Raw genomic sequence first — 15,775 nt, forward strand, 5'->3', positions numbered from 1 at the left:
ATACTACTACCTACTATGTCTATACTAATATGTAGTACACAGAAGGTTAACTCTTTCACTGCCACACTACAGAAGGTTAACCCTTTACTATCACACTACCGACAAATATGTCTTTTTCTTTTATAATAATTTTTCTTTCATTTATTTTTTACTCTGAAAGGATATACATGTATGTTTTGTTTCTGTTAGCATCCTTTCTGCCCCAATGGATTGGACAACAGCCAACTTGAATGCCTAGAAAACAACTTGCTCATTCATGGTCCAATTGATCCAACACTATGGATGATAACGGATTATAGAAACGTAGGGTCTTAATGAGTTTGAAAATTAACTGAATTATTATTCTCATCCTTTAAGGGCCTGTGCCACTGCATTTCAGCTGTTATTACTAATCGCTAAAGATGGTTCCCGCCCCCTAATCTTTTGTCATACCGTATCGATGCATAGCTCCATTATAGAGGATGAATTGGAAAAAATGGAAAAAGTAACTGACAGTACCCAAATGTTTGAGGATCAGAGTACATGTTCTTGTTAAAAAATTACAGTACTACTATAATATGAAGTTAACTTGGAGGTCAAAGTTCAGAAAAAAAGCATATGTAGGCTAACCACTGGATCCACCCCCATTAACTGTGACCAAGATATCTTGAAAAGCAATGGCTGAATTGCCATGCAATTGCTGTGGACATTCACAATCCCAAGAGAAAGAAACCTGTTGATTTTGGTGACCCCATGACCTTATCTCTAGCATCAACATCAGGCCAACATTTTCAAATGAGCATATATCCTGACCTGTTAAGTCATATAGTCACAAGAATTGCTGTGAATATTCATGACCCTTAGAGGAAGAAACCTATTAATTTTGGTGACCCACTGACCTTTCCTCTTGAAAATATTACAATTGGCCCTTGGCCCTGTCCATGCAATCATAACACCATGTGTAAGAACCAGGCTGGGATGTGGACCCAAGTGCAGGCAGTAGACAGGAAGCAGAAACGCAATGACCAAAACCCAACAATGGGTGTATTTAATGAAGAAGAGCAGGCAGATACAGAGTATCAGGTGGGGAGGCTAGCTGACTGACTACTCAGAGTAACAGAGTATCAAATAACAACTAGCAAGATGCGGCTAGAGATGAGCAGGAACACCAGCACTGACTGACTGAGGGAAACAAACATAAGTACCAAAGGGGTGATGACTGATGGAAAACAGCAGGGGGGTGTTAACAGATGACAAACAGCTGGTGATCCACAGAGCACATGAGGGAGACATGTGTAGGACCTAGGTGGAAACACAAGAGGAAAGACTAGGGGGACACAGGGTTAGAGCTGCACATCACCCCCACCCCCACCCCCCCCCCCCCCCCGAGGGACTGCTCCTTGACGTCCCACCAGGATGATGTAGGAGGATGCCTGTGATAAGTGCCGAGTCAGAGATGTCCATGGCAGGAACCCAGAAGTGCTCCTTCGGACCATAGCCCTCCAAGCCCACCAAGTACTGGAGGCCCCTGCCACGGTGGTGACCATCCAACAGCCTGCTGGCGGTGTCTGAGCCCACGATGCCATGGGAAGGCGGCAGAGGTCGGTCAGGCAGACAGGCTGGCTGAGAACCAATGAGCTTGGGGGACAGGTGATGGGTGGTAGCGACCAGGGCGGTAGAGAGTTTCAGGTAACAGGTCTGGGCAAGAAAGAGGCGAGAACAGATGGGGGCGTGACAGCAGCTAACTTGAGACAATGTTGATGGCAGAATGAACTCCTATCATAAACGGTGCCGGTGATCCAGTTGATAAGAAGATTGTGTTCCTCCAACCAGGGCCGACACACAACGACAGTCCAAAACATGGAAGATTCAAGAGATTCAAGAGGTTTATTCATCACAAACATACGCAAGACATATAGTGAAATGAAGGAACTGGAAGTTCTCATGATGATTACCGGAGACACTTGAGGTTTAACAGAACAGTGAGGTGAGTGACAGAACTGATGACTGATCCAAAGCGTTGACCTCAAGAGGAAACTCCATGGTAATGCCCAGCCAACACACCAGGGCCAAATCGATGAGACTCTATAATAATAATAACTTTATTTGTATAGCACCTTTCATACAGGGGATTGCACTTGATGAGTTACCCTGAGTCCACAAAAGCCTGCAGAGGAGTCCAGGCTTTCCAGAAGAGAGTAACAAGGAAGTAGGAACGAGGGAGGGACGACTGGGTTCTGGATGGGCTCACTATAATGCCTATTAGTGAGCCGCCACTCTTTAACGAGCAGGTAAGAATCAAGCCACAGGCAGCATTTCTGTGCCGTTGTCCGCTGATGTTCCGCAGGTGGCAGCCTAGTCTTGCCCAACTACATAGGCTCCTCTGATGAGAGCTCGGATCGCCTCGGCTCTGACGAGTGAGGATACGGAAGATGGCGTGGCGTTGACACACAGAGCGCAAATTGCCTCTCCCTCTACTGCCCTCACGGAGACGTCTGCCAATGCGAATGGCAAGAGCGATGAGTGCATCCAGGTGGTCAGAAAAAGCTGGAAAACACCAGCCACTCTCGATTCACTCTAGATTCAAGAGCCATCAAAAACATTTTCATTTCAGAAACAAACAAAGGATGACTGGAACAAGCCACAGACTGTTGCTCCCACATCTCCTGGCTTCATGGGAAAGCAGAGTGATGGACCCAAGTGCAGTCAGTCGAAGGGGGGGTCGGATGATGAGCAAAACCCAACAATGGGTGTATTCAATGAAGAGCAGACGGGTACAAGGTCTCTCGGGTGGGGAGGCTGAGCGACTACTCTGGTAACAGGCAAACAATAACTACTAGCATGAAGCCGCTAGAGACAAGCAGGAACACTAAGGAACACAGACGGCTGTTCCGGCGCTGACCGACTGGGGGGAAACAGACAACGTACAGAAGGGGGTGGTGACTGATGGGGTGATAACGGATGCTGAACAACTGGTGACCCACAGAGCACACAAGGGAGACACACTGGGACATCTGCAGGACCTATAGGTAGAAACAAAAGAGGACAGACTAGCGGTCGCGGAAGAGAGGGTTAGAGTTGGACGTTGCTTTAGAGTTAGAGTTGGACGTTGCTTTAGAGCTGGAGCTGTGGGAGCCGCGTCTGTGGAGAAGAAACCAAGTTAGTTTTGACATTTGAATAGCTGGTGACTAGTAAATATACCCTGCCCACCTGCCCACGCTGTCCGACATTAGTGTAGTGAACCTGCGTTTTCAGAACAGTGTGGGTGTGTGTGTGTTGCAAAAAAAGAGCTCCGCTAGCCATTCAATTAGGACAATGTATTTGTTCACTAGCTATCCCTAGATCCTCAGTCCGGGTAATACCAACCGCGTTGGAACCAGTGCCACTAGGCACTCGGTACCCAACCATATGTGTGAGTGAGTTTAGCTTGGTGCGGCTGGTCCCCATACCGTGTGTGTGTGTGGTTGTGTATACAGCTCAGTGCGTGCGTGGCCCCTCACCGGGTGTGTGAGTCGGGGGCCCAGCCCCCCCTCTGGCGGAGGCTCTGGAGCCGCTGTGAATCCGCGGAGGGCTCACCGTGCGACGTGCTCGTGAGCGCGTGCGTCGTGTGCCGCTTGGAGCGGTTCGCCAGGTACCTGGGCCGCAGGGAGGGAGGAGGGGAGGGGTGGGGATGGGAGACAGGAAGCAGCGCCGGTCAGCTCTCTGTCCTCATTGGCTAACAGAGGCCGGGGGAGGGGAAACGGGATAGGCCCGCCCCCCCTTCCCACTTCTACCAATGGGTATCATCGCTCATATCATCATAGCCAATCAAAATCACACAATAGATGGGCTATCATAGCTTATTGGTATCCCAAAAACCCCCCAGGCTTCCAACTTGAGGATTGGAATTGCTTTGCCTTTGTTTTTGGCGATTTGTTTTTGCAAGCTTGAGAGTTAGCAAAGCCGCATGGGAAAGAGAAGACAGGGGGAGGCGAATTTGGCATTGTTCAAAATAAAAAGAGGAATAGAGTACTTTGGGACAAAGATTTAAGAGATAGGAAGGGTAGGTTTGGCAGCAGATTTAGATCGGAACTTCATGATAGCCAGATGTGTGATGGAGAGAAGAGAGGAGAGGGGGGGGGGAGCGCCACAGAAGGAGTGCCCCCCCCTGGTGGCAGAAAGCAGAGCTGCAGCCTAAAGGCACTCACTCCCAGTAACCCAGGACACCAGCGAAGAGGAAGAGCTGTGGTCTGAACAGGGACACTTGGGACGGCCTTGAATCCTCATACCAGTCCTACTTCTGACCTGAGCCTAAACATACCTCTAATAATCACACGCTCTCAGGTCAACTCTGTCCCACTCACTTCTGTGCCAGTTCATCCTTTCAATTCCTGTTTCTCACAAATCCATTTGAGTGGCAGGTGCCCCCAATTGAGCATATTCTTACACTCCCAAAAACGTTACGCAGCCTCACCTCCTTCTGTACTGCCCTCCATTATAGACAGGCTCAAGGGCTTTCCAAGCATCTAGTTCAGACAGCACCTCTTTACAATATGCCCCACCCACAGAAACCCATTAGCCACACCCCCCGAAGGCGCAGTGGGTTACCTCTGGACCGCCTCCTGGTCTGGCTCCCCGTCTGAGCCCTCTTCATCCACTGGAGCAACCGCAGGGATAGGGTGCTGGAGAGAGAGCGAGAGAGAGAGAGAGAGAGAGAGAGAGAGAGAGCAAAAAAACAAACGTAATAATCGATGAATCATTTAATGAATAGACTAAAATAATAAATGAATGATGCTTTGATATTAATCTGTCTCTGAAATCCTTCAATCAAAATGTATTTAAAATAACGTGTTTTTTTTATCTTATCAATTTATAAACATAATGCTATGAACCAATACCTTGTGAACCCGTACCATTAAATTTGTATTCATTCATTCGATCTTTATTTGACCTATTACACTATTTAAAAAGTTACTGAAATTAATTTAATGGAAAATCAGAAACCGTAGTTTAAAAAAAAAAAAAATGTATCTACTTTTTCTCCCCATTTTTCTATTTTTCTCCCATCCCAATTTCGTATTGTCCAATTCTACCCTCCCCTGTCTCGAACGTTGTTAGGCCATGCCTCCCACAAGCCGGCTGCAATGTGGACGAAGCCTTGCATCTTTTCACCTGCACAGCGCAATCTCTCTCTCTCAGCGGCGAGGGTCTGCGTGGGAGGGACACGCCGCCCTCGTCGCTTCCCGATTCTACTGCGCAGGCGCACCAACCGACCTGTAGGAGTCGCTGTCCACAACGTCCGATCCCCACCCACCAGCTTCCCACCCCCTAATACTGCCAATTGTATTAGTATGAACGACCAGCCAAGCTGGTAGCAACGCCGAGAGCTGGGCTCGAACCCAGCATCTCCTGCGTTGGTGGCGAGCGCCTTGCCCACTGCGCCACCTAGCCGCCCCAGAAACCGTAGGTTAATGATGACATAATTAGACCCATCATGCGCACACACACACCGCCACACACTCACCGGGCTGGCTACAAGTGGCGAGGGCCCCCGGGGCCTCTTGAGGAGCTGGGCGTGGAGCTGGATGTTGGCACCGCCATCTGAGGCCCTTCGGCCCAGGGGCCCCATGCCGTTGAGCAACTGCAGAGTGGGAGGCTGCAGCAAAGACTGCTCCTGGAGAGAGAGAGGAGGGAATATCTCAACACAGTTCACACACACACACACATTCCCATTACTCCATCAGTTGTCTTCAGCACATTATGACTTCTAAAACATGAGGGAAGACACATGCAATCCGACGTGGACATATATATGCACGTACACACATACATACAAACAGTAAAGCTTGGTTTGTGGTGTTTGCCGTGCGGACACCACAGTCACAAGGCCTGTTCATTCATGCTTTTTTATGAGACATCCACAGCAAGCCGTATATTTCCACATCCTCCGACCCCTCTTCGGTGACCATGTGATATCTGCGGCATCTGCACAGATTGCCTTTTTATTTACCTTTTTTTTTATAAATACTGTCGGAACTGAATTATATGTACACACAACATTGCAGCTTATTGCAGTTCATCTGCTAAATTCAAGCGTGGAGTAGCTCCTCTAGCTATTGAGACAGGAAGAATCACAAACACACCAGTAACTGAACAGGTCTGTCTTTTCTGTGATGATGGGTCTGTTGAGAACAAAGCTTGTGCTCCATTTGTGGAGCACCATGAAGATACCATGTAAATACCATGAAGATACCATGTAGAATTGTAGATACCATGAAGATACCATGTAGATACCTTGAAGATACCATAAATATAACATGTAGATACCATGAATATACCATGAAGATACCATGAAGATACCATAAAGATACCATGATATCACAGGTAAATTCTAACAACTTTCCACTCAAAACCTGTCTCTTATTGATCTTGATGAAATTAAAGAGACACTTTTGCAGCCGAGCTCTTGAGACACAGAACACGTCGATACGTTTTATGTCAGATTATCACATGTCATTCTCACAACATAACGATAGGATTCAGGTTAGACGTTGGAAAGAAAAGCCTCGTGAAATTGAATCTAGTAAAAACTAGATATTTTCTGTTTGTGAGCGACTGCGGGTATATCACTAAATGGCCTGAATTATCAATCCATCTTTTGACCCCTAGGCCATTAAAGAGTAGGTAATGTTGCAAAAAGCGTCACCATGAAGCCAGATGACTCAGAAAATTCACAGGCCTCCTTGCTACTGTAAGGCAAACATATTTGTCAAGTTTGGTGGAAATCAGACCGAGCATTCAGCAGTGGTGAGGATGGCTAGTTTAAGCAGCCATTCCTGCCCTGGGTCAAGCTAATCAGACCGGCTGAGAGCAGGTGTGGCTGCACACTTGTTCATGTGCACAGGTCTAAATCTGACAGACACAGACACACACACACAGTCTTTGTCATGACTCATGACAGCAAGTTCCATCTGCTCTGGCTGGTGGTGTGCGGCAGGGTCAACTGCCACAGTAGACTTCATAAATCAAATCAAATCAAATGTATTTGTAAGGCCCGACAACACACGTTAATGTCCCCATGGGCCAGACACGTCTTCTTTAAACAAGTCGAGAAGAAACATCACAATAAGTCAAGAACAGAACAAGAACACCATAAGGTCCAACAAATTTAAAATAAATGCAAATAAATGAAAGAATGCAAGCACTCCCAGACATACCCCACGCGAAGGTAAGGAAAAACTCACTACAACCTAACAATAGGGGAAAAATGCTCCACAGGCAGTGTGGAGGAGAGAAACCTTAGAAGGGCCATTCAAGGGGGGATCTCCCTTCTTAGATGTCGATGATAGTAGTTTTGCAGACTAACAGTTGGTAAGCATGCACTCATGTGTGTAGTGAAACACAGATGAGTGCATGCAATAGCAACTGAACATTTTGAAAAATTATAGGTCCTTATGGTGAATTGTTTTCAATGAGTAGACATATCTCTGGATGTCAGTTTCATGTATGTATGACTAATGGATCAGGAGATACAGTACACTCATTTAAAACATTTAAGGTTTGGCCTGATGGTGGCGCTAGAGGAAAGGCCATGATGTCACCAAAAGCAATAGGGTTCATGAATGAGCACCATAAATTTGAAAATATTTGAATGAAAGCTATTGGAGTCACGGTGTTCACACGTAGAATCTGCAGCAAGGTGAATCCATGTCGTTAGGGGATATAATAATGTATATGCTATTATGCTTGCACTAAAGCCTGCTACCTCATTATCGAATGCAGATGCTTTTGACGAGTGCCTGAAACCTCTGTATTTTAATGTTTCTTTGTTTCTGCTTCCTTTTATGTAAATTATACTGTTGTGATGTAATTCTATTATTTAGTGTGGGTGACCTGGTAAAGCTTACATGGTACCTACTCGACTCTACTCGCTTTTGGTACCCCCCCCTGCCCCCATCAGTGTATCTGGTCGTCATAGCGAAGGCGCCGTGACGTCATCTTCAACACGACACACACACAATGGAGGATATTGAAGCTAGCTATGAAGCTATAAAACCAGTGCTTTATTAGCTAATGTACGCTAGGCGCAATGCTAACGATTAAAATGGGAAATCCCAGTCACATAAGCTAACAAAATGTGTGATCTTTTTGTGAAACTAAACTCTTTGTTCTCTGTGGTAAATTATGTTGCTGTTGGTTTTGTTTCATCAATAAATGAGGCAGAATACACTGTGAATGAATGTATCTTGTTTTGTTTATTGCACTTTGTTCTCGCTGCAAACAAATAACGAATGCTAATGTTTAGTAGTAGCGAGGCTATTTAAAGATGGCAGGTTTGTGTTTTGTGCAGGACGTCCCCCGTGAAGCGCAATGATGACGTAGGGATGATTATCTCTTCTGACCAATCAGTGGTCTGCAGTGTTTCACGTCTCTTTTTGGTATCGCTTCTCTACCTCTATCAGGTACCATCCGCAAATTGTGGCAATGGAAAACGGAAAAGACTGAAGTCACACACAGTTTTAAAATCTATATTCTTTATTATTCCACCGATCTTTAGTTCGCTACCCCTCCCAGAGCTTTCGCACACCACACACACATGTACGGTATCAAAACGAACGGCTTGCTCCAACTCGAAGCCATTACTTTTTGGAAACTTTCACCACAGGGTTTGGGGGGAAAAATACTTTGTGACTTTCTTTGTCCAGAGGAATGAATGGCAGGTTGTTCAAAACTAGAGTGCAGAAGCTGAATCTTTTTGTTTTACCATCACCTTTTGTAAATTGTTACAGTGGTCTCAATTTTGGACATAGATATACAAATAACAGAACAAAGCGATGCCACGACTGTCCCCTTGCTCATACAAGAAAAATAAAAGGAATTGGACATTTCCCCCTGTGCTTAAGTCCCCTGGGGAATTGTCTAGTTGTTTTTAAAATCTCAACAATCTCTTGAGTGGTCTACAGTATTGCTGTTAAGTGTAACTTGAGTGACACTTAAATAAACCTTTCTAGCTCTGCCGCAGGCTCCAGAAAGTGCAGCTGGACCCCTTCACAATCTAGATGCACACCACGGTAAGCACAAGTTCACCTTTAGCCCTACCTATGAACTCTAATACCACACAGTCAGACACGTACACAAACAACCAACACCCACACAAACACAATGCCCCCACGTACCCACCCACACACAGAAACACAGTGCCCCCACATACCCACCCACACACAGAAACACAGTGCCCCCACATACCCACCCACACACAGAAACACAGTGCCCCCACATACCCACCCACACACAGAAACACAGTGCCCCCACATACCCACCCACACACAGAAACACAGTGCCCCCACATACCCACCCACACAGAAACACAGTGCCCCCACGTACCCACCCACCCACACAGTACCCACCCACCCACACAGTGCCCCCACGTACCCACCCACCCACCCACACAGTGCCCCCACACAGTGCCCCCACATACCCACCCACCCACCCACACAGTGCCCCCATGTACCCACCCACCCACAGTGCCCCCACGACCCACACAGTGCCCCCACGTACCCACCCACCCACAGAGTGCCCCCACGTACCCACAGACACAAACACAATACCCCCACGTACCCACCCACGCACACACAGTGGCCCCACGTACCCACCCACGCACACACAGTGGCCCCACCCACCCACACCACGCCACCCAAGCCAGTGCCACCCAGCTAATCCAGTTGGGTCGCTAACGTTACCTTGTACTCCAGCTGCTGTGTGGGCTGCAGGCTCTGCGTGGGCATGAGGGTGTGCATGTGACCCATGGCGGGGGCCAGCGGGGGGAAGGGGGGCTGGGGCGCTGCGCCCCGCGGGAAGCCTGACGGAAGCTTCTGGAGCTCCTCCTGCATCTCCGTCCTGGGTGGAGGAGAGAAACGACAGGGACTTAGCCATGGATGGTGGGCGTACAGAGGCCAAGGAATGGTTTCCTTCAGAAATGCTCTTCATATTCCTCTCCCACTCTCCCAGAGACAAGTCACATTTTCTTTCCCTCTCCCTAGGTCTCAAGGCCGTCCCCTACCGCTGCCTCAAATGCCTCCCTGAAGCCTGTCTTTGCCGTGTCGACTCTACTTTTCTCAGAGGAATCAACTCCCTACTCAAACTAGATATGGATCTAATAAGCTGGTCACTTTCTGCTATTGATCGCATATTTTCTTCAAGGAAGCAGGATACGGCTGATCCGATCTGCCCGCTTGGAACATTCCAATCTGGATTTTTCTATTGACTCTTGGGGAAAATGGAATGCCATATGTATTTTCCCGCTGGAAATTGAGGGTGTCTGAGATATCTGGATCTTTGCATTTATGCTGATCGGTTTGGGAGCAATCGTCATCTGGGAGTGGTTTTGTTAAAAAAATATATTCTGAAGGACGTAAATCCTTTGGCTCTGGCATTAGCCAGGATTGAAGTCTCCCACATTGAACTGCTTAAGAGAGACTCGCTGCGTATCAAGCAGATGAACACCAGATATGCTGGGTATCGCACAAGATATTCAGACCGTGATAAAACGTGTTTAAAGTCAAATCGGGCATCTTTCTTAGGAAGCATTTCTACTGCCTGCCTGCCTGCTGCCCCCCCCCCCCCCCCCCTCGTCCCAGCCAAAACAAACTCTGTGCGGAGGAGAGTAGAGCTCCAAGGTCAAGCCAGGAGCCGAATGGAGATAGGACTGGTATGCTGCCGTCCCCTCCGCATGAATACTTTCCCCAAGGTGGTTGTCCTTCCGCGTTCGGTTTGCGCGGCCTGATTGGCCACTGACGCTTCTCTCAACGCCCAATCGCGTTACTCCTAACGCTCGCTCCTAACTTTCAGAACTTCTCTCAGTTCCACAAGTCCGTCACATCAGCTACCTACCTGCATCAATATACTACTAACTGGGGCTAGGTGGTGTAGTGGGCAAGGCGCTCGCCACCAATGCAGGAGACGCTGGGTTCGAGCCCAGCTCTCCGCATTGCTATCAGCTTGGCTGGTCGTTCATACGAATACTTTTTTTTTTTTAACTTTCTTTTATTTTGTGTCATAATGAACATCACATTGCATTAATCATACAGTATAATATACTTGATTCACATAGTCAATGACATTTGTTACTCAGGCTCTTCCTTCATACTAATACAATTGGCAGTATTAGGGGGTGGGAAGCTGATGGGTGGGGATCGGACGTTGTGGACAGCGACTCCTACAGGTCGGTTGGTGCGCCTGCGCAGCAGAATCAGGAAGCGATGGGGGCGGTGTGTCCCTCCCACGCAGACCCCCGATGCTGAGAGATCGCGCTGTGCAGGTGCAAGATGCGACGGCTGCTTCCTCGAGTACCGGAGGGGACACGTGATGTAAGGCTTCGTCCACATTGCAGCCGGCTTGTGGGAGGCATGGCCTAACAGCGTTCGAGACAGGGGAGGGTAGAATTGGACGATACGAAATTGGGATGGGAGAAAAATAGAAAATGGGAGAAAAAGTAGATAAAAAAAAAAAATATATATATATACTACTAACTATCAACTAACTCGCTACCGCCGTGCATCAATATACTAACTAACTAGCACATCAATGCACTAACTACTACCACTGTGCATCAATATACTGCTACCGCCGTGCATCAATATACTGCTACCGCCGTGCATCAATATACTAACTATTGATGTGATGTCGATTGATATGAATAGCTAGTTACGTTAATATAGAGATGAAAACAATACGTTATTTATATTGATGTGATGCCGATTGATATGAATAGCGGGTTACGTTAATATAGAGAGATGAAAACAATACGTTATTTATATTGATGTGATGTCGATTGATATGAATAGTGCGTTACGTTAATATAGAGATGAAAACAATACGTTATTTATATTGATGTGATGCCGATTGATACGAATAGCGCGTTACGTTAATATAGAGAGATGAAAACAATACGTTATTTATATTGATGTGATGTCGATTGATATGAATAGTGCGTTACGTTAATATAGAGATGAAAACAATACGTTATTTATATTGATGTGATGCCGATTGATACGAATAGCGCGTTACGTTAATATAGAGAGATGAAAACAATACGTTATTTATAATGATGTGATGTCGATTGATATGAATAGCGCGTTACGTTAATATAGAGATGAAAACAATACGTTATTTATATTGATGTCATGTCGATTGATATGAATAGCGCGTTACGTTAATATAGAGATGAAAACAATACGAGGAAATGGGCTACGTTAATATAGAGAGATGAAAACAATACGAGGAAATGGGCTACGTTAATATAGAGAGATGAAAACAATACGAGGAAATGGGCTACGTTAATATAGAGAGATGAAAACAATACGAGGAAATGGGCTGTGGAACTGAAGGACTTGGGCTGTGGAACTGAGCGCAACACGATTGGGCGCTGAGAGAAGCGTCAGTGGCCAATCAGGCCGCGCAAACCGAACGCGGAAGGACAACCACCTTGGGGAAAGTATTCACGCGTCCCCTCCCCCAGCCCTTCCCCCACCCCCCCATCCATGTGTACTGTATATCTGGCGCCTGTCCACGAGTGTGACGGCAGGTAATTAGTATGCGTGCTAGAGGGGGGGAGCCAAGAAGACTGTCTCGTCACCAAGTCCCAACCCCATGCTAGCAGCAAATGTTGTTTTAGAGCCTAGCCCCTCCCCTACCTGCTGCAACTGTGGTCCAGGACTTTAACTCTTTCCTCCCTCCCTCCCTCCCGCAGAGGCACAGATGCACTTCAGTGCTGGTCTGCAGCAGACTATACATATGCTGTCTCAGATATACTGTAGTCAACAAATGTACATGCCCGTTTGAATTTATGTTGTACCATTATTACTGTAAAAATTTAATGATTGTGAAATGATTGTTTAATGAGACTATGAGCTGTATGTGTATGTCACCGAATTTCCCCAAGAGGGATTAATAAAAGTTATCCTTATCTCAGTTTTGAGTGAAATATGTTAAATACATTTATTAGGAGGAGGCAGTCTTTCTTTTTTGTGGGGCGGCGTGGCTCAGGGGTAGAGCGGGTCGTCCAATGATTGAAGGGTTGGTGGTTCGAATCCCGCTCAAGACCATGTCCATCCCACTGCCGTTGTGTCCTTGGGCAAGACACTTAACCTACTTGCCTCGTATGAATGTGTATGCATGTGAATGAATGTTGGTGGTGGTCAGAGGGGCCGTAGGCGATGATTATTCGCCACGCTTCCGTGAGTCTGCCTCAGGGCAGCTCTGGCTGCAATTGCAGCTTACCACCACCGGTATGACTGTGTATGAACGAATAATGGACTCTGTAAGCGCTCTGGGGTCACTGGGGTGTCACGAAGAGCGCTATATAAATCCAATCCATTATTATTATTATTATTATTATTTCTGTCTGTGTATTACCTGGGGTCCGGTACTCCTACAGTGTGTCTTCTCATAGACAGATAACGGGCCATGGCCTCTGGAGATGGCTCCTCCCCTTCATCACTGTCCAATGCCATGCTGCCATCCGGCTGAAGACAAAACAAACACACAAACATACAGTTAACGTTAGCAATGACCCTTAACACTGTCAGCGCCAGAGGTCGCTGTGGGTCGTGTGGCAAGAATGCCAGCACTTTAAAGAATAGGGATACATGCCGGTGTTTGCAGGGCTAAAACTATATTAAATATCATAGCTATGGATATAAAACTATTGCCCATTTGACATCGAGTATCTATCGTTCAATTTGTGAAAAAGAAATAATTTTTTCATCCATACATTCCCGTTTTATACCGTGGTGAATATGAGTATAGTTTTAGAGTAATTCTGTCTGATCCCAGGAAACGCCGCTATGCAGCGTTTAGTGCATTTCACTAGAAACCGTGGCGTTCCTCGCCTGGATCAACAATCAATCTGAAATCAACGCTATATTATCGGTATTATGTTTCATCATGCATGCATGAAAGGGTGGGGGGGGGTTCTATGCTTCGATCGTCACCAATGGAATACATTACACACACATTATACACATACGTTAGGATCACGGGGAAGGGATTCTTCGATCAACGCAAGATTGATACCATATAGCCCTTACCTTGACTAGGATGTACTGCAAAAAGAATATTCCAATTATCTGATCGCCATTCCAAGTATTGATGTCGATCGTGTTGCCAACATAATCCACCAAAGAACATGAACTGGGAGTGCTAGATTATCCTCAATCCATGTGTTATAACCGCTCGCCATGCCAGACTACGAAAACCCGGAGCTTATCACATTGGACTTATCTCGGGTCTGGCGTCCAATGTATTAAACTTGGTGCATAATGTGTATGCAGCATAACTAAGCAAACAGAATAATATGATAATTAAGCAATATTACACGAGAGGGAGTACTGTTATACTAGGGGTGTAACGGTACGTGTATTCGTCCCGCAAATTTACGGTACGGCCGTCACGGTGCGGTACGTGCAGCCATACGAAGGGCGCGGCTCAGAGGAGCCTTCCCTCGCGCGGCTCAGAGGAGCCTTCCCTCTTTACAGCGCAAACACACCAGTCACACATGCAGGCACTCGCGAGGTCCGTGCGAGAACAGCGCGCGTGGCCGGGCACACAGAGGCACATTTACATTGGAACAGCTGCAGGGTCATTACAATTTTAGTCTTCTTTCGTTTTCTTGTTCGCCCAATAATGTTAACCAAATGAAACTCGAGTAGGGTAAATCTGCAGTGCCGCAGCCCCATACATTGCCGGAGTCACAGGCACAGCTGATCAAATAAAATAAAAAAACACACTTTTCCTATAGAAAATTATTCTATTTATGGCGGTCGGGTGGCGTAGCGGAGATTGCGCTCGTCACCAATGCAAGAGGCTGCGGTCTCGACTCTCGGAGTCAGCATTGCCCTGCGGCTTGGGCCGGTCGTCATACTAACTCGTTTGGCTGAGTTAGGGGGAGGGAAGTCGTGGGTGGTAATCTGGCGTTGTGGACAGCGGCGCCTACAGGTCAGATCTGGGCGCTTGCTCAGCGGAGGCAGGACTTGATGAAGGCAGCGTGACCTCCCACGCGTTACACTTCACCAATGAGAGTCCTCGCTGCCAGGTGAGAAGAGAGCCACTGGCTGTCTCCACATGTGTCGGAGGAAGCATGTGGTGGACTTCAGGGTTCCCTTGTACCGACCAGTAGGAGGAACATGCGCACAACAACCAGGTAGGGTAGGGGGGAATTGGCATAACGACTAAATTGGGATGGGAGAAAAATAGAAAATCAGGTGGAGAAAAAGAGGATTAAAAATATATATATATTCTATTTAATAATAATAATTATAATAATTATCATAAATATAATATATATATATATATATATATATATATATATATATATATATATATATATATATATATATATAAAATTATATTAATAATGATAATTATAAATATATTTTTTCTGTTGTACCAAACTCATACCGAACCATGACCCCAATACCGAGGTACGTACCGAACCGTGGCTTCTGTGTATCGTTACACCCCTATGTTATACTGAATGCTTATCTCCAAGTACCAAAGACAATCATAGCCGTGCTGATATTCAGTAGAACAGCACAACCTAGAGTGTGATATTGCAATTTGTGTTATTGCATTGCACAACAGTTCTACAATCGCCATCCATTAGTTAACAGTAATAAGTGACAACAAATTATTATTATTGGTTTGTTTTATAATTAATTTAGCTCTGCCAACAAATAGTTCCACAGCTGCGCTTTTGAACCTGAACACAAACATGTTCCTGCACAGTTTGCTACTTTGTACAGGTCTACACATGTTACCG

The 15,775-nt window shown here is 46.3% G+C and overlaps 1 protein-coding gene across 2 annotated transcripts in view; it reads right to left on the reverse strand.

Annotated features, from left to right (window-relative positions):
- sik3 (SIK family kinase 3) overlaps positions 1-15,775 on the reverse strand; it is a 133,627-nt gene that overhangs the window by 42,563 nt on the left and 75,289 nt on the right. For both annotated transcript variants that reach the window (XM_084317414.1, XM_084317415.1), the window contains exons 11-15: positions 13,372-13,481; positions 9,699-9,855; positions 5,483-5,632; positions 4,567-4,640; positions 3,480-3,614 (exon numbers count right to left, since the gene is read on the reverse strand). In XM_084317414.1, coding sequence (XP_084173540.1) covers positions 3,480-3,614; positions 4,567-4,640; positions 5,483-5,632; positions 9,699-9,855; positions 13,372-13,481 — 626 coding nt within the window. The remainder of the gene's footprint in view (positions 1-3,479; positions 3,615-4,566; positions 4,641-5,482; positions 5,633-9,698; positions 9,856-13,371; positions 13,482-15,775) is intronic.

Source organism: Notolepis coatsorum, assembly GCF_963971535.1.
Source record: "Notolepis coatsorum genome assembly, chromosome: 1".
Classification (NCBI taxonomy): domain Eukaryota; kingdom Metazoa; phylum Chordata; class Actinopteri; order Aulopiformes; family Paralepididae; genus Notolepis; species Notolepis coatsorum.